This window comes from Miscanthus floridulus, unplaced genomic scaffold, assembly GCF_019320115.1.
Source record: "Miscanthus floridulus cultivar M001 unplaced genomic scaffold, ASM1932011v1 fs_504_3_4, whole genome shotgun sequence".
Lineage (NCBI taxonomy): Eukaryota > Viridiplantae > Streptophyta > Magnoliopsida > Poales > Poaceae > Miscanthus > Miscanthus floridulus.
In genome coordinates, this window is record NW_027096851.1 from 1 (window position 1) to 22,279 (window position 22,279).

The following is a 22,279-nucleotide window of genomic DNA, read 5'->3' on the forward strand; positions in this document are numbered from 1 at the left end:
CTCTCTCTCTCTCTCTCTCTCCCCCCCCCCCCCCCCCCCCCCCCATCTCTCTCTTTCTCTCTTCCTGACAAAGAATTATCTGAATAGTTATCTCTCGTATGATCATTTTCCCAGGCAGTCTCTTCTGTGACTTCGAACTGATTTCTGATGTAAATGGTAGGAAAGAAATTTATACTCTAATGAAGTATCTGAATTGCATATAGTTATTTGTGCTGTCTGCAAGATGTATTGGGGTTCCTTGGTGCATGAAATGTGATGTTATGGAACTCATATTATTCTGCTTAACAGTCAGTGGGGATGTCTTTTTGCAGTTAATGTCCCATGGACAGATTACCCATGCTGCTTCGTACAAAGAACTGCTAGCAGCTTCCAAAGAGTTTCAGGAGCTTGTGAATGCACATAAAGGCACTACTGACCTTCCAAATGTCCACACTATAGCTTATAATGGAGGTAAGAGGCAATTTATAAGGGATTCTCGTGCGGTTCATGATATGGGAAAAGAATGTGTTAAGCCATCAGGATTTAATCAACTAATTGGGAAGAAGAGAGAGAGATTGGTGATACTGGTCTGAGACCTTATTTAATGTATTTAGGCCAAAATAAGGGATACATATATGCTACTCTTGTTGCTGTTACTAACATTTTATTCACATCTGGGCAACTATCACAGAACTCATGGCTAGCTGCCAATGTTCAAAATCCCAGTGTAAGTACATTGAATCTGGTTCTGGTGTATATTGGCATTGGATTCGGTTCGATCACCTTCTTGCTTTTTAGAGCACTGTTAGCAGTTGATCTTAATATCCAGACATCAAGGTCTTTGTTTTCCCAACTACTTGGTGCTCTATTCCATGCACCCATGTCTTTCTATGATTCCACTCCACTTGGAAGGATCCTCCGTGTAAGTGCTCACATTTTGTGAAAAATTATATATTGTTAATTCTGATATTGCAGTGATGATTCTCTGTTATACGGTGAGAAATATGTTCTTTGATGCAGGTATCTTCTGACTTGAGTATCATCGATCTTGATGTTCCATTTACTTTATCTTTTACTATTAGTGCTACGCTAAATGCATACATTAATTTGGGTGTTCTGTGCTGCTTCAGCTGGCAAATTTTGTTTGTTGCTGCACCCGTGATCTGTATGTCTGCCACATTGCAAGTAAGCAGTCCCTGCTTGTAGAGAGACAGAGAGATAAGGAAAACACCATAGCCCAATGGGCTTGGGGTACAACATGTCCAAATACAAGGTGTACAGGACTAGACTATCCATGTCTAATACCCGCTCGCAGTCGCAGCGGGAGGATCCCGGACGCAAAGACTGGACCTAAAGACAGTGAACAACTGTACAGGTAAGCTCTTGGTCATGATGTCCGCGAACTGATGTATCGACGGGACATGGAGCACCCGAACCTGTCCCAAAGCAACCTAGTCGCGGACGAAGTGAATGTCGATCTCGATGTGCTTCGTGCGGCGATGGTGGACAGAATTAGCGGTCATATAGACAGCGCTAACATTGTCAGAGTACACGACGGTCACAGAGGTAATGGGCGCGTGGAGCTCCTGGAGAAGCTGACGAAGCCAACAACATTCGGCCACGGCATGGGCAACCATGCGGTACTCAGCCTCAGCATTGGAGCGGGAGACGGTCGTCTGGCGCTTGGAGGACCAAGAGACTAGGTTGTCGCCGAGGAAAACGCAGTAGCCAGACGTAGAGCGCCTGAAGTCCAGACAGCCTGCCCAGTCCGCGTCGGAGTATGCGGTGAGGGAGTCAACCGGCCCGGAGACCGGTGGATAGAGCACCCTTCACGTAGTGTAAGATGCGCTTGATCAATGCAAGATGGGGCTCCCGGGGATCGTACATGAAGAGGCACACCTGCTGGACCGCGTAGGCGAGCTCGGGACGGGTGAGCGTCATGTACTGTAGAGCACCGGTGAGACTCCGATACTGTGACAAATCGGTGACCAGAGCGCCATCGGTGGCTGAGAGCTTGGCACGAGTGTCAACCGGTGTGGCTATAGGATGACACTCGGCCATGCCCGCCCGCTGTAGGAGATCCACAGCGTACTGGCGCTGGGAGAGGAACAGTCCCTCCGACGAGCGCGTGACGGAGATGCCGAGGAAGTGGTGTAGGTCGCCGAGATCTGTCATGGTGAACTCAGAGTGAAGGCGCGCCAGGATGTGCTGCAAGAGCACAGTCGAGGACGCCGTAAGGATGATGTTGTCGACGTACATGAGCAGATAAGCAGTGGCGTCCCCCTCTTGGAGTACAAAGAGGGACGTGTCAGAGACGGAAGCGACGAAGCCGAGCTGCCGGAGGTAGGCAGCGAAACGCTGGTACCAGCCTGAGGAGCCTGTTTCAAACCATAGAGAGAGCGCTGTAGAAAACAAACATCGTCAGGGCGAGCGGGGTCGACGAAGCCTAGAGGCTGCTGGCAGTACACGGTCTCCTCTAGATGACCATGAAGAAAAGCATTCTACACGTCCAGCTAGTGAATCGGCCAGGAGCGCGAAGTAGCAAGGCTGAGGACGACTCGAATCATGGCCGTCTTGACGACGGAGCTAAACGTCTCGTCGTAGTCGATGCCGTGGCGTTGAGAGAACCCACGAACCACCCATCGCTCCTTGTGGTAGGCAAGGGAACCGTCCGAGTGGAATTTGTGTTTGAAAATCCACTTGCCCATCACAGTGTTGGCGCCAGGGGGACGAGAGACGAGGCGCCATGTCCCGTTGTCAATGAGCGCCTTGTACTCATCGGCCATGGCAGCACGCCACTTAGGGTCAGCCGAGGCACTCCGGTAATTCGTCGGTACCGGCGAGACGATGGAGTGGGTGGCGGAGAAGCCATAGCGTTGTACTGGACGAAGAGTCCCGGTTTGGGACCGGGTGACCATCCGGGAGACCGCTGCAGCAGGCTGCTCCCGCGCGGCAGTGGGCTGCTCAGCTGCTGCTGCAGGCTGCACCGGTGCTGTAGCAGGCTGCTCGGTCAGCGGTGGGGCAGCCGCTAGCATCGTAGGGGCCCAGGGATGCCGACTATACGTCAGGTGGAAGTCCCAGTCTGGTGGAGCAGGGACGGCCGCTGGTGGAGGTGGTGCAGCTGCTGGTGGAATAGGGGCAGCAGCCACCACAGGCAGAACAGGGGCGGCTACCACCACAGGCCCGCGAAGAAGGATCGCGGAGTGGTCCTGCAGCTCCTTGAGGACCGCCTGTGTACGACGCAGTTGCTCAACGTCTGCATGCAACGGAGCTGCCACAGGAAGGCGTGTCGGCACAGTACCTACAAGTAAGAAGTCCAGATCGCTCGGCGAGGACCTGGAAGTGTGAATCCCGAAAGGAAAACAGTTCTCGTCAAAGACAACATGGCGCGAGATGATGATGCGCCGGGTTGAGAGATCGAGACAGCAGTACCCCTTGTGTGAGGAGGGATAACCGAGAAAAACACAAGCTGTCAAACAAGGGGCGAGCTTGTGGTGAGCCGTGACGGTCAAGTTGGGATAGCAGAGACACCCGAAAACACGAAGGTGGGAGTATTCGGGTGGCTTGTTGTATATTAGAGCATATGGGATGGCATTGTGAATGGTGGAGGAGGGGCGCCGGTTCAGCAGGTATGTCGCTGTGGTGAGCACCTTGGCCCAGTAGGATGGAGGCATGTGCGCATGAAGAAGCATAGTGCGGCTGATATTGTTTAGAGTGCGAAGAATGCTTTCGGCCTTGCCATTTTGTGGGGAGGTGTATGGATATGAGAGACGTAAATGAATACCACAAGAGGAAAATAGTGTTTGGAGGGTATTATTTACGAACTCAGTGCCGTTATCGGCCTAGACAGCTTTTATGACGAGGCTGAACTATGTGGAGACATAGTTGCAAAAATCGGCTGCAACCTTAGATTTGCGAACGAGAGGAAAAGTCCAACAGTAGTGGGTAAAATCATCGAGCAAAACGAGGTAATACTGAGAACCCAAAATACTTGCAACGGGGGATGCCCACACGTCACAATGAACAAGTTCAAAAGGCATGGAGCTAAATGAACTAGAGTTGGAAAAAGGAAGCCGCACATGTTTGCCAAGCTGACACGAATGACATAGATTATGCTCTACTTTATTACAACTGATGGACGCACTATGACCAAGGATGTTGATGGTCGCGGAGCTGGGATGACCAAGACGGTGATGCCAGAGGTCGGTGGAGATGGCGATGCTGGCGTGAGGAGCGGGAGGTGCAGCGGGGATGGTGTAAAGGTCGCCAGCACTATTGCAGCGAAGCATCACGCGCCGGGTCGGGATATCCTTGATAGAAAAACCAAGAGCGTCAAATTCGATAGAACAATTGTTGTCCCTAGGGAACTGGCGAACAGAGAGCAGGTTGTGCACTAGGTTGGGGACAACTAAACCATCATGAAGCGGAAAATTTGACACTGGTGTTTGAAGGATAGACTCGCCACGACATGAAATAGGAAGAGTTTTACCATTGCCAACGATAATGAAGGAATCAGAAGAAGGATGGCGGGAGAGGAGTATACCATCTGAGGAGCTCATGTGGGAGGAGGCGCCTGAGTCCAACACCCAGGGATGCTGGTCCTGGATAGTGAGCTGGTTGAGGGCGGCGATGAGGCCAGCCTGGTTCCACATACGATACCATGTAGAGAGACAGAGAGATAAGGAAAACACCTCACACCAACTTGGGGGTGACCTTTCATATATATAGCCCAATGGGCCGGGGGTACAACATGTCCAAATACAACGTATGCATGACTACACTATACATGTCTAATACTAGTGTTCGCCTACACGGCCGTGTAGACTAATTACTTGGCGTGTAATCGCTACTCGGTAGCCGAACGTGCAGTTTAGGCCATAAACGGTAGGTTACACGGGATCGCCGTGTAAACGGTAAAAAACGGCCGTGTAATCGGTCTACACGGCCGTGTAGGCGAACACTAGGTAATATTTTGAAAATAAATTATTTTCAAAATATTACCAATGTTTATGATGTGTAATAAGTACCATTAGATTAGTTGTGGAATATACTTTCATAATAAAATTATTTGAATATATAAATATTAATATTACTTTCTACATACTTAGTCAAACTTAAAAGAGTTTGACTCCTCGATAAGCGATATGTGCACTTATTTTAGGATGGAGGGAGTATTTTATTAGGCACTTAGGCTATTAGGTCTAGCACTTAGGCTCTTAATTCTATATTATTGGACTAACCGTTGTTGTGTAATTCTATATTATCTATGTTATAGGAATATATACACGGGTTATTATAGTTATTTTTACAAATAAAGTAAAAACGAGTAATCCGTGTAAAACCGTGTACACGCCGTGTACACGGTCTAAACGCTACACGAGACCTCGCCGACTGTCTACCGTTTACCGTTTAGGAAAACATTGTCTAATACTGCTTTTAATGGCATAATCTTCCTAGGAAGCATTTGAAAAAGAAGACATCTTATGCACAAATTAATTGTCCTGCTGAAACATTGTACTGCAGAGATACTACTTAGCATCTTCGAAGGAATTGATGAGGATTAATGGCACAGCTAAATCTCTTGTTGCCAATCACCTTGGAGAAACAATTTCAGGAGCAGTTACAATCAGAGCCTTTAATCAAGAAGATTGCTTTTTTGCTAAAATGTTGGAGCTTATTGACAATAATGCAAGCCCATCTTTCCATTGTTTTGCTGCAACTGAATGGTTGACTCAACGCTTGGAGACAATGGGTGCTGCAATTCTTTCATCATCTGCTTTTGTTATTACCCTTCTTCCCCTGGGGACTTTTAGCTCTGGTAAGACACTGCAAACTGTTCTATATAATGCAATAGTTTGTTTGCATTTTGCCTGAGTGCTAACATACTGGCATTTTCTGAGCCTCTTTGTGGTCTCCACATACAATATTATTCTGGTACACAAAAGAGCAAAACGAATACAATATAGGGCTTGTTGCAAAGAATTCTATGGAAGTTTATACCCTTAAAACCCTCTTTCTTACAATTTTGTTTGACATGAAAGAAGCTGCAACGATGCAAAGAGTCAGTATTAAAGTTTTACTGGTGTGGTTGCAGCAACAACATTCTTTTTGGTTTGTAGGATATAATACTTGATTAGGAACAAGTATTAAACAGTCCAGTCTCCACATAGGCTTGGAGGTCTACTATTTTCTTAATTCAAGGTTTTCCAATATCTCACTGTATAATGCTTGCACTTCTTCCAGTATTTTTATTACTTTTTTATAAGGATGGAACAAGAAACTAAGATTAGCACATACTTTGTTGATGTTTTGTTCTCTGCAGGTGTTGTCGGAATGGTGCTATCTTATGGTCTTTCACTTAACATGTTATTCCTTTTCTCTATACAAAACCAGTGTTCTCTTGCAAATCAAATAATCTCTGTCGAAAGGCTGAGCCAATACATGCATATTGCAAGTGAAGCATCTGAGATTGTAGAAGACAAACAGGTACCGGTTGATTGGCCTTCAGTGGGTAAGATAGAACTTCGTGATTTGGAGGCAAGTTGTGACAAATTAATTCATATTGCAGCATCCAGAGACTTACTGTCTTGTTCATTGCCCACAAAACCTAATAAGTGTTGATTTCTGCAGATCAAATATAATCAAGATGCTTCTCCAGTACTACACGGAATTACTTGCATAATTGAAGGTGGGGAAAAAATTGGGATAGTTGGTCGAACAGGAAGTGGAAAGACAACTCTGATAAATGCAATTTTTCGTCTTGTTGATCCTTGTGGAGGAAATATAATCATTGATGACCAAGACATCACAACAATGAGCCTACATGACTTACAATCTCGAATTGGTCTTATTCCTCAGGATCCTATTCTCTTTAATGGTTCAATAAGATATAATTTGGATCCCCAAGGACATTTCTCAGATGAACAAATCTTGGAAGTATGTGATTAAAACTTGATCCTCCCAGTTATCACGATTTAAGGCTCAATGTTTTTATAGATGACAAGGGTTTAGGAATGCAACTTGGTGGTCCTATTTAATACTATTTCAACTATAATTATATAATTGACATCCTGTACTGTAGCTTGCATTGTAGCATACCTTTTGTCAGCAAATACTTGAAACAGACTTTTGAAAGGAAACTACTGATGTTTTCCTGGCATGGTAAATCATATTCACCTTGCAAGCCTTGCCAGTGGAATGTTGTGCAACAAATGGAGCTCCATTTCTAGGATAAGTAGTAGTAGTTAGTGCCTATGTCATGGCATCTTATCTTTCACTTTAGCATCTTATCTCTACTTTAGTTGTTGCAAGTTTGTTATGTTAGCTGTAAAAGTAGACCTCTAGTTCTATATATGAACCAACAGAGCAGCTGTGATAACGCTACCTAAGTAATATACAAAATTTCAAAACCTGTGTCTTTGCCACCAACAATTGGTATCTGGAGCTTGTGTTCATCCCTGTGCCGGCCATGTCTGTCCACTCCTCCCATGTGTCGGTCACGTTCAGCCGGCGCAGAGCCAACACCACGGCGGCGGCGGCCGTAGACACGGAGCGTGAGGCACGCATCGCCGCAGCGGAAGCGGCAGCTGCGCAGGCAGCCGAGACGGCCAAAGCGGCGGCGGCCGCGGCACAGGCTGCAGCGGTTGCTGCTGCTGCTCGGCACGCTGAAGTGGAGGACGTCGTCGTGCATCTCCGAGGCTTGTGGAGCCCTCACAGGCACCGCCGCGCCTCGCCGTCGCTAGTGCACCGTTGTGGCCACCACGGTGAAAGGTCCTCGTGTGGTTTTGGTAATTGAGTGACAACCTAGGTGGACTAATTGTATTTATGTGAGATACACGGATGATTAGTCCACAGGAACATGCGTGTGAGCAACATATGTCATGAAGGTGAAAATGGCTCGGAGATGTTGCAAAGCTCATATATGTGATGATGAAGGAGCTCAATGAACATAAGACATGACATTGAGTCATGTGATCAAGGTGGAGAAGATCATGACATGACTTGGCTTGATGGACCGGTTGCAAGCGTGAAGGGCAAGTCGGAGGCTTTGGAGCGATGGACCGCGTGGCAGTGAAGTTTGAGCAAGACTTGGCGCCGATGGACAAAGGCAATGGTGAAAAGCAAGTGAAGTCAAGATCGATGAACCAATATGATCATTTGATGATATGAAGTGGATCATATCATTGTTGATTATGTTGGTGCATGTGTTGCATTGACATTGGAGGAGATGGAATGGAATGCGCAAGGCAAAGGTATAAACTAGGGCATTTCATTTCACCGATCATAGGTGTGTAGAGAAGTTGATGACCGGGTTTAGGATAGATGGTTGTACTATCAAGAGGGGAAACTTGTTTGCATATCGGTCATCTAGTGCCACTCAAGTGATCTCACTTTGCATCATCGCTAGGATCGAGTGGCGTGGCAAGTTGAGTGGCTAATCCTTTGGAAAATGTTTGTGAAAAGCTAACACACAAACACATGGTGGTGTACACTTGGTGGTGTTGGCACATTTGCAAAGGAGAAGGAGTTGAAGGTGAAACGGATCAACTCGATGAAGAAACGGAGGTGAAAGGAGGTCACTATGAGTGACTGGACGCTGGACACGATAGGATCGGCGCGTCCGGTTAGTGGCAGCAGTGAAAGCGTAGGCGTCGGTCTTCGACCAAACGCTGGGTCACTTCATGACCGGACGCATGGTGGGGTGTCCGGTCCCACTGACGTGCTAGCGTAGAGAAGAGGAGAAGGACCGAAAGCTAATGCTACGTCCGATCATGACCGACCAAACGCATCCGATCGTGACCGACCGAACGCATCCGATCGCAAAACAGAGGCTTGGGGAGCTCTCTAGAAATGATCGGACTCAGGCATAGTAGCGCCCGGTCATATCACTATGCTACGTTCGATCATGACTTGACTGCTGACGCGAGATAGCCGACCGTTGAGATCCAGTGACTAAGGTTGAACGGAGGCGATGCCAGGCATGCATCCGTTGACCGGACGCTGGTTAGGTGCATCCGGTCGATCTGATCGGAGCATCCAGTCACCCCGAGTTGTGCCCATTGAAGGGGTACAACGGCTCTATTTTTGTGGGGGCTATAAATAGAAGGTGGTCTCGGTCATGGCTGGTGCTGAGCACCTTGGGGGATTTTGTGTCCATGCTTGAGAGTGCTTAGGAGCCCTCCATCTCACACATGTTTGATAGTGATCATCCAATTGTGTGAGTGAGCGATTCTAGTGCGATTGCATCGAGTGGCACTAGGTGATCGAGTTGCAAGCCGATGGCGCGTGTTACTCTTGGAGGTTGCCATCTCCTAGATGGCTTGGTGGTGATCTCCATCAAAGCCCGCAAGAAGCTTGTGCGGTGCTCTGGAGAAGAGCTTTGTGAGGGGCATTGTGCTCGCCCCACAGGAGCCACAAAGAGCAACTCTAGTTGAGTGTGTTATTGAGCTACCCTCACTTTCGGGGTAGGTTCTTGCGGTACCCAACGTGTGAGCTTAGCGGGTGATGCCAATTAGCTGCCAAACCACCAAGTGAGCGGTCGACACAATGGGTACGTAGCGTGTTGGCAAGCACATGAACCTCGGGAGAAAATCATTGTGTCAACATTATTCTTCCCATTGGTTTGCAATCCCCTTACACAAGCTTGTAATTACTTTCGCATACATTGTGCTTGTGTAGTTTCTCTTAAAATTAGTTAGCTTGTGTAGCTTGCTAGTTACCTTCTTGCTTGTATAGCAGAGAAGTAGCTCCCTTACGTGACTAATTTGGTTTGTGTAATCTTGTCAGTCACATTGCTTAGTTTGTGTAGTTAAGTATTTGTGCTCTCTAATTTGGCATTGGTTGCCTTGTTATTGAGCATTGCTAGTGAGCTTAAGTGGCTTTGTGCTTTTGCTTACTAGCATGTGTAGGAGCTCCCTCGTTACTTAAAATACTAGTGGTATAGGCTTGTGTGACCTTGCTTCTAGAATTGGATAGGTGAGCTCTAGCTAGCCCAGCACCTTTGTTGCCTAATTAGGATCTTTATAAGGTGCTTGTGAACTTCGATCGAGGGGTGTAGTCTTGGCTCTACCGATTGTTGTAATTCTGCATTTGTTTCGGTTAGCCGGTGTGATTAAATTTAGAAACAACTATTCACCCCCCCTCTAGTCGCCATCTCAACCTTACACACGGCCGGCATGGGTCACCTGTGGTCCAGACGGTGATCAAGGACTCTAGTAGGAGCGCGTCATGGCCCATGCTCACCAAGACCAACTACAACGAGTGGAGCTTGGTGATGAAGGTGAAGATGCATGCGAGGTAGATTTGGGACACGGTCGAGTTCGATGACTTTGAGTTCCATCAGGATCGGCAGGCGCTGGAGGCTCTTCTCGCTACCGATCCTCCGAAGATGGTGCCCACCCACATGAACAAGGAGTCTACCAAGGACGCTTGGGATGTTATTGCTGTGGCACGCATCAGTAGTGCTCACGACTACAAGGCTAGGAGTGGGACTGCCTCAAGTTCCCGCCTAGGGAGGACATCGATGACTTCGCTCTTCGCCTCACTAGCCTGGTGCAGCAACAGACGTGGCACTACTACAATGATATCGACGAGCAGAAGGCTATCGAGAAGATTCTTCGCATCATCCTTGAGAAGTACACTCAAATCACCTTGGCGATGGAGACGCTCCTAAAATTCATGATGATGATCGATGAACACAATGAGCCGCCACCCGCCGAGCCAGTTACCATTGGTGGCAACCTCCTCTTCACTGAGGAGCAGTGGCTCACCCACCAGAAGGAGCGGAAGAAGGGGGAGGCTTCATGCTCAACCAACGGTCACCAGCACCGACCCCGCAAGGAGGAGAAGACCAACCATGCGCATGGAGGTGTAGATGGTGGTGCCGCCGGGGAACGTAGGGCAACCTGGGATGATACCTGCTTCAACTGTGGTAAGACAGGCCATTGGGCCAAGGATAGCCGGCAGGCCAAGCGTGGCGGCCAAGCCCACATGGCCTAGGCAGACGAGGAAGATGTGCTTGCTCTGTTCTTGGCCCATGGAAGGGTCGAGCTACGGCTAGAAACATAGGAGGGGAAAGGTTCAAAATTTCCCCTTTCCTCACCGCCGTTCACCGCCCTCCACCTCAACATGCCACGTGACCATGCCTTCCTTGGCAATGGCTCTGGCAATAACAAGATCAATGGCTGGTACCTCAACAGTGGCACCATGCACCACATGATTGGGCAGTGAGATATCTTCTCTGAGCTGGACCAGAATGTCTGTGGCTCCATCAAGTTCGGGGACACATCCGCCATCAAGATCTAGGGTGTCGGCTCCATCATCTTCGTGGCCAAGACTAGCGAGCATTGGCTCCTCACCTTTGTCTTCTACATCCCTGAGCTGAGGAATTCCATCATCAGTCTTGGTGAAAGGTCCTAATGGCTAGAGGGGGTGAATAGCCTATTAAAATTTCTACAACAACACTTAGCAAACCGGTTAGACAAATATGAGGCGAAACGAGTGTTGCGCTAGCCTACTAAAAATGTAAGCCACCAACCACAATTCTAGTTTTTCTATAGTCTCTATCCACACAATGGCTATGTGACTACACTATGTTAGTATGCTGTCAAATGCTAACTAAAGAGCCACACTAACCAAACTAATAAGCTCTCATGACTAGCTATACTAAAGAGCTTGACAACTAGTTTATGGTATTGTAAAGAGAGAGAGAGCAAGATGGTTATACCGTTGAGTTGAGGAATGAACCAATCAATCACAAGAGTGAATTCCAATGAATACTAATCACCTTGGAATCAAATATTGACACAATGATTTTTTACAGAGGTTCACTTGCTTGTCAGCAAGCTAGTCCTCGTGGCGATTCACTCACTTGGAGGTTCACGCGCTAATTGGCATCACACGCCAAACCCTCAATAGGGTGCTGCACAACCAACATAAGATAAGGATAACACAAGCCACGAGCAATTTACTAGAGTACCTTTTGACTCCCCGTCGGGGAAAGATCAAGAACCCCTCACAATCACCACGATCAGAGCTAGAGACAATCACCAACCTCTGCTCGATGATCCTCACTGCTCCAAGCCATCTAGGTGGCGGCAACCACCAAGAGTAACAAATGAATCTCGCAGCAAAACACAAACACCAAGTGCCTCTAGATGCAAACACTCAAGCAATGCACTTGGATTCACTCTCAATCTCACAAAGATAATGAATCAATGATGGAGATGAGTGGGAGGGCTTTGGCTAAGCTCACAAGGCTGCTATGTCAATGCAAATAGCCAAGAGAGTGAGCTAGAGCTGGCCATGAGGCTTAAATAGAAGCCCTCATGGAATAGAGTCGTTGGCTCCATAGTCCACCAAAAAACGGGGTGACCGGATGCTCCGGTCAGATCAACCAGATGCACCATGCCAGCGTCCGGTCAATGGACGGCTGCCACGTCATCCCTCGCTTCAAATGCTGAGCGCCCGATCTCAACGGTTAAGTCACAATCGGATGCAGCACAGTGCCAAGACCGGACGCACCTCTATCGAGTCTGATCGTTTCTAGAGAGGTCCTAAGAGAGCCAAATGATGACCGGACACATCAGTTCGATCATGACCGGACGTAGGAGGGGCAGCGTCCGATCAGTCTAGATAGCTCCTAGAGTTGCTCAACTGCGACCAGACGCATCCGGTCAGTCATGATCGGATACAGCATCAGCGTCCGGTCCTTCTCTTCTCTGTGTGCCGCCACATCAGCAGGACCGGATGCTAAATAGTGTTTAGCTAGAGTTTGGTCGCCTACGTCCGGTCTTAGGCTGAGAGTACCACCTTCTTTTATAATTGACTAGACACTGCTCCCTAGAGTCTGGTCACCATGTGACCAGCGTCCGGTGCACTCTGTGAAGCCCTATCTTTTCTGTACAGGGCACCAGTGGCACCGTCGGACTGTCCGCACTCTACGAGCGGACACTCTGCCGGTGAAGTTTTGAACCCTTGCTCCCAAGTGCTAAACACAATGTGTATCACCTTTGTGCATGTGTGTTAGCATATTTTCACAAATATTTTTAAGGATATTAGCACTCCACTAGATCCTAAATGCATATGCAATGAGTTAGAGCATCTAGTGGCACTTTGATAACCGTATTTCGATACGAGTTTCACCCCTCTTAATAGTACGGCTATCGAACCTAAATGTGATCACACTCGCTAAGTGTCTTGATCACCGAAATAAAATAGCTCCTTCCACTTATACCTTTGCCTTGAGCCTTTTGTTTTTCTCTTTCTTCTTTTCAAGTCCAAGCACTTGATCATCACCATGGCATCACCATCATCATGTCATGATCTTCATCTGCTTCACCACTTGGAATGTGCTACATATCTCATGATCACTTTGATAAACTAGGTTCGCACTTAGAGTTTTATCAATTCACCAAAACCAAACTAGAGCTTTCACTTGGGCATCTCGATGAGAGTGGCTTGTGGGTTGAGATTGATCATGCGGTACACCACATTTGGGATCACAGCCACCATGTTCTCGCCAAGGTCCACACGGTAGGAAGCGTCTATATGTGTTGCATATGTAGGTGGCCCAACCTCTACCTCGCTACTCCCTAGCTTGGCGCTGGCATGAGCGCTCCAGGCACCTCCACTTTGAGGCCCTAAAGAAGCTCAGCAATGAGGAGATGGGGCAGGGCATGCTAGGCATCTAGCACGTTGAGCAGTTCTATGACACTTGCGTGATGACGAAGCTAAAGTAGTGCCCCTTCCCGTGTTAGGCAAGCTACTAGGCCTAGGAGTAGCTCAAGCTCGTGCAACCCCCAACGACCAGCGCTTCTTCCTCCTCATCGATGATACGTCACACTACATGTGGGACATGGTCCTTGGCACAAAGGCTGTCATGGTGGGCGCCATCAAGCATGTTCAAGCTGCCCTCGAGAAGGAGGGCGTCCACAAGCTTCGAGTGCTGAGCACGAACAATGGCAACAAATTCACAGCAGCTGAGTTCGCCGCATACTACGCCGATGAGGGGATCCAGCGCCACTACTCTACGTCATACACTCCACAACAGAATGGTGTCGTCGAGCATCGGAATCAAACTATCATGGCAACCGTGTGCGCCCTCCTCAAGCAAAGGGGAATGTAGGCGATCTTCCAAGGAGATGCATTGATGACTATCATCCACCTCCTCAACTAGTCACCAACTAAGAGCCTCAACGACAACACATCATATGAGGCCTGGTATGGACGCAAGCCGGTGGTGAGCTACCTCCACACGTTCGGCTACCTGGCATATGTGAAGGAGCTCAACCACGCCAGGAAGCTTGATGACTGGAGCACGACAGGGGTCTTCGTCAGCTATGTTGATGGCATCAAGGTGTATGGCACCCTCGCCCTCATGATACAATGCAAGCGCACGACACGTGATGTCATGTTCAACGAGGGTCATGGCTGGGCCTAGATCAAGGAGGGCTACAACAATTTGACTACGGTGCCAGAAGACTTCATCGCCGACCACATCCACTTCAGAGAAGATGGGGGAGCAAGCGAATCCACTCCTTCACTGAGTCCGTCTACTCTGGCACCATAGACACTACCAACTCCAGTGGGCACTGCATCGCTAATGCCGTCGAGTGCGCCGCACACGCCTACTCAGCTAGCCACGCCTCCTAGAGCCTCATCCTCGACTCCAACCCATGGTGAACGATGTATGCCTACGTTCATCACGCCCACAATGACACGCCCCTACGCTACCGCACGATCAACAACATCCTCGGTGATCAGCCTGTACCAGGTTGGGTGTAGCACAACGTTGAGGCAAAGCTGCATCTCGTGCACGATGGCGAGCGATGCTTCTTTGCCTAGGTGAAAGGCGACATAGCCTGGCGTGTCGCGATGTAGCAAGAGATGGATGCTGTCAAGAAGAACCGCACCTGGGATCTTGCTGATCTTCCGAACGTCCACCGCCCGATCACGCTAAAGTGGGTGTTCAAACTGAAGAAAGATAAAGCCAAGGTGATTGTCAGCACAAAGCAAGGCTTGTGGCATGTGGGTTCGTCTAGCAGAAGGGGACTGACTACGACGATGCCTTCGTGCCTGTCGCACGCTTGGAGTCTGTTTGCATTTTCCTCGCACCGGCGACTTAGGAGGGCTGGCACGTCCATCACATGGACTTCAAGTCTACCTTCCTCAATGGTGACTTGAAGGAGAAGGTCTATGTCCGCCAGCCCCCTAGTTTCATCGTTGCCCGCCAAGATGGAAAGGTTCTGCACCTACACAAGGCCCTCTACGGCCTACGCTAGGACCCACGTGCTTGGAATGCCAAGCTGGACGCCACCCTCAAGGCAATGGGCTTCCAGTAGAGCGCGCATGAAGTTACGATGTATTGGCAGGGCAAAGGATGCTCAGCTTTGCTTGTTGGCATCTACGTTGGTGATTTGGTGATCACCGGCGCTAAGGAAGACGAGGTGGAGGCATTCAAGGCGTAGATGAAGGTCGTCTTCTAGATGAGTGACCTGGGCCTCTTCTGCTTCTACCTTAGCATCAAGGTTCATTAGGACAGCGTGGGCATCTCCATCCGCTGATCGTCGGCTGCCTGCACTACCTCGTCCACACCTAGCCGGACCTAAAGTTCACCGTCAGTCGTTTCATGCAGAGGCCGACGGTGGAGCACCAACAAGCTGTCAAGAGAATCCTATGCTATGTCGTCGATAGTCTCGACTACGGTCTACACTATCCAAGATGTCCTGGCGCGTCGCACTTCATCGGCTACAACGACAATGACCATGCCATTGACATCGACACAAGCAAGAGCACGTGTGAGACTCTGTTCTTCCTCAGCAAATGCTTGATCGGTTGGCAATCGGTCAAGCACAGGTGGTGGCACTGTCCTGCTGCAAAGCAGAGTACATCACCGCCATTCAAGCACTCCGGCTGGCTCGGCTAATGGGTGATCTACTTAACGCAAAGATGCCGAAGCAGTCGAGCTTCGGGTGGACAGTAAGTCTGCCTTGTCCTTGGCAAAGAACTCCGTTTTCCATTAGCATAGCAAGCACATCAGGATCAAGTATCATTTCATCAGGGGCTGCTTGGATGAGGAAAGTGTCACATCAACACCCAAGGTCAACTTGCGGACTTCCTAACCAAGTCACTTGGGCGGGTCAAGTTCTAGGAGCTTCGCACCAGAATTGGGGTGATTCAAATCACTCCAAAGACCACACACAAGGCTTAGGGGGAGAATTGTAGAATAAGCCATAACGTTCTTGATCTTTTGGAGCTTCATTTCTAGGATAAGTAGTAGTAGTTATGGCATCTTATCTTTCACTTTAGAAGTTTGTTATGCTTTAGTTGTAAGAGTAGACCTCTAGTTCTATATATGAACCAAGAGAGCAGTTGTGATAACGCTGCCTAAATAATATACAAAATTTCCAAACCTGTGTCTTTGCCACCAACAAAATCCACCTTACAATGAAAACTTGGGAGTCAACCCATAAAATTCATATTATGGACTAAACTATCATTGGATTAATGGAAATATTTATGCTATTACATAATGAAGAGTTATCAGGTGCATAAGAGTATATTGGTGCACATATGCACTAATTCAATATCATCCATCTGATCCAATCTAAGTGGCCCAAGTTAATATAGTTTCATTAAAGGGTGCATAAGGGGATAAAGGAATTCCCACCTCTCACTTGGGCCACTTAGATTTGATCTGAAGGATGTGATTGATTTTGTGCATGTGTTCTTCACCAATATCTGTGCACCTAATTCTAACTCTTATACATAATTTAACTTTTCTGGTTTTTCATCATAAGCATTCAAAAGAAAGCTAAGAATCTGCTTCTGAACTCGTGATTTGCAAGGTTATAGGAAAATGTCAACTTGCTGAAGCAGTCAAAGAGAAGCAAGGGTTGGATTCACTAGGTAGGACTTCCTCATGATTCACAATCTATATGTTACTTGCGGCTGTTTTATTGCATTCCTTTTATTTGTTTTGCCCCCACAGTTATGGAAGGACGATCAAACTGGAGCATGGGCCAAAAGCAGCTACTCTGCTTGGGCCGTGCACTTTTGAGAAGAAGCCGCATCTTGATCCTTGATGAGGCTACAGCATCAATCGATAACACAACTGATGCTATTATTCAGAAAATCGTCAGGACGGAATTCAAAGACAGAACTGTTATCAAAATTGCACATAGGATTCCAACAGTGATGAACTGCACCAAGATACTTGTTATTAACGATGGTATGCATTCTTCTGAACCTTAGATCTTTGGCATTTAATGGTTGTTTGTATGTGCTATTTAATTTGAGCTTTAGTTATTTGCTGTGTCAAAAATCCTTGTGTGTACAGTCACAAAAAAAATCCCTGTGTGTACTTGTGGTTGCAGGGTTAGTGATGTACAGTCACAATTTTGCACTCTCTTTGGGAGCGTTCGGCTGGCTGGACCGTGTGGCTGGGGCTGGGGCGCGCACTCAGAAGAACACTGTTCATATAACAGTGTTCTCAGCTAGAACCGTATTTTTCTCTCACAACAATCAGCTAAAACAGTATTTTGGCTTATTTTTCAGTCCTGCCGAACACTCCCTTTGTCATTACTTTTAGCCTTTTCACTTGATTTGTGTGGCAAATGGACATGTTTGTTATAAATTTAAGTCTTGTTTGGGGGTGGGATTTCATGTGAAGGTGGTGGGGATGTTGTTGAATTTTATACCAAAATAACAACATCTTGAAGTTTTGAAGGTTTCTGAAATTCTGAAGGCGCTGACACTTTACTTGACATGGACATGGGTGTCAGAATCAGACTCAGACTCAGACTCAGGTGTCGCTAAAAAAACAATTTATGAAATAGGAAATTCACTTGAAATCTGACACAGACGTGAAATAGGAAATTCATACTTGGGAATTCATGTCAAACTGCTATATGCTGCGACTAAAACATTAGAGAAGGTAGTTTTGCTAAGCATGTAGGGATGCAAGTGCAACTTATTTTTTTGTCATTGGTTCAACCTAAAAACTTGCTCAAATGAACTAGAATGACAGCATTTTATGTAATTCGGGTGAGGAGAGAAATTAACTAGAATGGTATGTGATGGTAATTAGTTAGCTGACTAAAAAACACTATTGGTTACCGGCCACTTGTATCCTTATAAGCATGCGTAGTAAGTCCTTTAACAACGTTGCAGGGAATGCTTCTACAACTCATTATGAATACTTGATTGCTTGTTGCAGGGGAAATAGTAGGGCCATGTTTAGATTGTAAAAAATTTTAACCCGATGAATAGTAGCACTTTCATCTTATTTGGTAAATATTGTCCAATCGTGGACCAACTAAGCTCAAAAGATTATCTCGTGATTTCGAACTAAACTGTGCAATTATTTATTTTTTTTACCTACATTTAATGCTCCATGCAGACGGCTAAAAATTGATATAATGAAGACATAGTGAAAAAACTTGAAATTTGGAGGTGATCTAAACAAGGCCCAAAGTATGATCGACCTCAGAAACCGCTTGAGACAGAAGGATCCCTTTCTAAGGGACTTGTCAGTGAGTATTGACGGAACGCATCAGAAGCAATGCTATGATGCATTCTGTTTGACGAACCGTGCTCTTAGGCCTGGTGCACTACCATGCTCTTAGGCCTGGTGCACTACCATGCGAAACGCATATACACGTCTCAGGCAAACAAAGGATGCGTTTAGTTCGCGAAATGAAAAATTTTGGATATCACATGGAATATTTTGAGAATGTCGAAATGGATTTTCAGATACTAATAAAAAAACTAATTACATAGCTCGTCTAGAAACCACGAGACAAATTTATTAAACCTAATTAATCCGCCATTAGTGCATGTTAGTACTATAGCACTTATGGCTAATCATGGACTATAGTTTGGGGTAAAAATTTTTAGAAACTAAACCAGGCTAAAGTTCATCAACAGAACATGGCCTTAGATACCGTGGATCAAGCCAAGAATAGCGGTGTTTCTATCCATGGACACCAACCATTGAGGATAAAGAAAAGACACATCATTCTCGGATCCTCAACATCCGACCCCACTCTGCAACTGTCCTTTCACAAAGAGGAAATGCGAGCGCCCGCACACAAAAACTCACCACAATGAAAAAAATGAGAATCTGAATAATTTCCACCCAAGGTTTACAAAGACCTCAGGCTAGTGTGGCCCTGTTCCTTCTCTTATAATCCATCTGTTTCAGACTGTTTTTTCAGTCGAAACAGTGTTTTCCTCTCACCACAAATCAGCCGGAACAGTGTAAAGTAAGGACACAACTAAGCTCCTGGATCATAATGAATAGATCTGCATACATCATGCTATCAGATCAGATGCTTTGAACTCAAAACTATAATTGACAAAACACTGCTACATTATATGTACAATAAACTGTTGCAAAAACTGTTTTCTTCTTCTTGAACTTTATGTTTACTATGTCAAGAGAGCAGGCACCCTCATTTTTGCAACTCTACATGAACAGATTACTTCCTTGGAAGCTACATCTCTCATTGAACCATTAGCCTTCCATACCAGTATTAACCATAAGATTTCGGTGATTCATCACACACGCACCCGCCTACTTTATCATGCAACAGCCTATGTTTTCATCATCGCATGAGCAGATAACCATTGAAATTGTCCCAACCATCCCTTTACATTTACCAGGCTAGTAATGGCACATACTGATCCTACTAGAATACTACTACTGTACTAGAGCTAAACATTGTCATTTACGGATTTACCTATACTCTCAGGGCCAACTGATCCTGCCATGAGATCTTCCTCTTCCCAGATCGCCCTGCTGGGTTCTGGACATCCCAGAACACAGGCATTCTCACCTGGCTTGGGCCGGCAGCAGCATCACCTACCATCGGATACCTCTTTGACTTGTTGAAGCCTACAGGGGCCCTGTAACCATGGTGCTCTTCGATTTCCATCTCCTCGTAACCCTGAAATGAGAGAAACCGGTTGAGATAACTGACAAACTTGAGAGCTATTGCAGCAAGTGAAATGAGGTTTATCGCAATTTTGTACCAGCTCACAGGCCTCGTTGAGGTCAATCACTGGAGATGCCCTTGGAGAACCACCGTGCCTTCGGTGCACCAACTGGCTTCTACTGGAGCTCCCGGCAGCATGAACCGACTGGTGCTGGGCGTCACCTGCCGAAGCAGCTGTCCAGGATGCAGATGGCATTGCTGGATTCCTCAGTCTACAGACAATTGTCTGAGATGGGTTTTCAGACATGGATTTGTATCTCTTCCGCAAGAATCTGCAACACCATGGGTTTACACAAGAATTTAGCAAACATACCAGTATGCCACCCACAATCAGATACCACACAACACAAAGATAACATACACGCAAACAGAGGCAGATAAACACATACACACTCGAGAAAAATGATATGATCAGAGAATTACTTGACTTCAGCCAAAAGCCTCTGCTTCCTGAGCCTCTCCATGTGCAACCTTTTCTTCTTTGCTTGGGTTTCCTGCGCAGGTCAACAAGACATAACCATTGTCAGATATTATTCAGACCATATATATCAAAGTGGAGATAAACCAGCAAAATCTTATGGAAGTTATAATGCCTCGAAGGCTCAAATCTCCAACAAAAGCTGAACTGCAAACAAAAGTGGAACAAACCAGAACTAAAACTAACACCATCAAGCTAAACAAACTTGAATGCACAGATGGATCTAAGAACGCCGTAGCAAGCAGGTTGAACCTAACAAAAGACAACAGATCCACAAGAAATCCTCAAAAGAACACAGGGGGTGAATGAATGAAAACTAAATAAACCCCAAAAAAGAAAGGGCAGAACAAACACCGCAAACCTCACAGCAACAAATCCCGGGAAAAAACGACAAAAACTAAACGCGGATCCAAAACCGATCATAGAAGGCAAAACCTCCCCCAAACCCGAGATTCAGCTCAGATCAGATCAGCTGCGGGAGGAGGTGAAGGTCCAGGAAGAGAATCCCTCGGCTCACCTTGATGAGCTCCTGGTAGTCCTGGAGGAGGGCGCGGTACCTGAGGCTGGCCCTGTACGCCGCCTCGTCCCCGGCGCCGCGGACCGGGCCGGGCGTGCGAGAAAAGAAGGGCGGCCGCGACGCCGGAGCCCCCACCGCCGGCTGCGCCAAAACGACCTTGGTCTTCTTATTGGCCGCCATGGCCGAGATCACCTCACCTCAAGCCCCCCAAGAAACGGAGCGCAGGGGGGCGAGGAGAGGGGAGGGGAGGAGGAACCGAGGAGGAAAAGGCGGAGCAGGAGAGGAGATAGGACCGAGGAAGGAGACGACAAGAAATAAAGGTGGAAGGCGAGGAGGAGGAGGTGGAGGTGGGGGAAGTTTCTTGCGCCTGCCTGCCTCTGCCCTGCTGTTGGTCGCCCCCGCTTTCTCTCTCCTGCCGCGGGCGGACGGCGTGTGAAGGGGAGAGCTCCTCTGACCCATGGGTGAGGTGAGGTGAGGTGAGGTGAGGTCGAAAACCCAAAAAGGCCCATGGATTGGTGGTGGCGACAGGAGGCCGGGGCGGACGGGGCGAGAGTTTGAGGAAGCACGCATGCCCGGCAAGAAACGCCACCGACCCAACGACTGGACTGATGGAGTTTCAACTCCCCTCTATCTCTCTCTGCCCATCATCCTATCAGCAGTGGTGGTAGACAGGAGGGCGGTGGTAATGGTGCGTGGATTGGGGAAGTAGTGGGCCGCTGTCCCTCTCCGGCTCGCTTCCACACATCTCTCTCCGGTCTGCGCGAGAGGAGAAGGTCTTGCTTGGCCTCGTCTTGGAAGCCGCGTGTGCCTTCTCTCTCTACCACTAGAGGATGACAGGCGAGGCATGAGGACGCCATGACGGATGTAGCACGCGGCAGTACACCGTGCACGCCTGTGCCTGTGCCTGTGCCTGTGCGTGCGCTCGGGTGCTGAGCCTTTTTTTCCTCCGTCGCTCCCGTTGCTGTTCCTCTCTGCTAGGGACTAGGGAAAAGTCATGCGCCATTAGTAAAAGGAAGGCGGCTCGGGGTCGGGGGTGGACGACACCGGTCATGGTGTCCCTTTCTCCCTCTCCTCTTCCGCCTCCCCTTGCTTGCGTACGCATCGATGGGAGCCAGTATTTGGATGACCATCCCATGGTGCTACCGTGGTGTGGGGGCTGCTGCCTGCTGGTGATGCTGGCCGCTGGGGAGGGGGACGGTAGGTGGTGGCACCTTCAAGCCGCAGTTCTGCCAATTAAATACTCTCACCCCCACAAGGCCACTACTGGCCACAAGACCACCAGGCCACCACCCGACCACCCTGTTCGCT

At 47.8% G+C, this 22,279-nt stretch overlaps 1 protein-coding gene and 1 pseudogene across 1 annotated transcript; one reads left to right on the top strand and one right to left on the bottom strand.

The window, feature by feature from the left end:
• Positions 1-311: 311 nt before the first annotated feature.
• On the top strand, positions 312-18,523 carry LOC136532006 (ABC transporter C family member 10-like; annotated as a pseudogene).
• Positions 18,524-19,580: 1,057 nt separating this feature from the next.
• Positions 19,581-21,959, bottom strand: LOC136532008 (uncharacterized). The gene is made up of 4 exons (XM_066524647.1): positions 20,972-21,959; positions 20,400-20,470; positions 20,014-20,248; positions 19,581-19,928 (listed from the first exon to the last, which is right to left on the bottom strand). The coding sequence occupies exons 1-4, from the start codon at positions 21,149-21,151 to the stop codon at positions 19,722-19,724; spliced, it is 693 nt and encodes a 230-aa protein (XP_066380744.1). The 5' UTR covers positions 21,152-21,959; the 3' UTR covers positions 19,581-19,721.
• Between the last annotated feature and the right edge of the window lie 320 nt (positions 21,960-22,279).

Coding starts and splice junctions, on each gene's coding strand:
- LOC136532008 (XM_066524647.1), bottom strand. CDS start 21,151: ATGGCGGCCAATAAGAAGACCAAGGTCGTTTTGGCGCAGCCGGCGGTG. Junction 20,249..20,399: donor AGGCTTTTGGCTGAAGTCAA/GTAATTCTCTGA, acceptor ATGGTGTTGCAG/ATTCTTGCGGAAGAGATACA. Junction 19,929..20,013: donor TCAACGAGGCCTGTGAGCTG/GTACAAAATTGC, acceptor CTCTCATTTCAG/GGTTACGAGGAGATGGAAAT.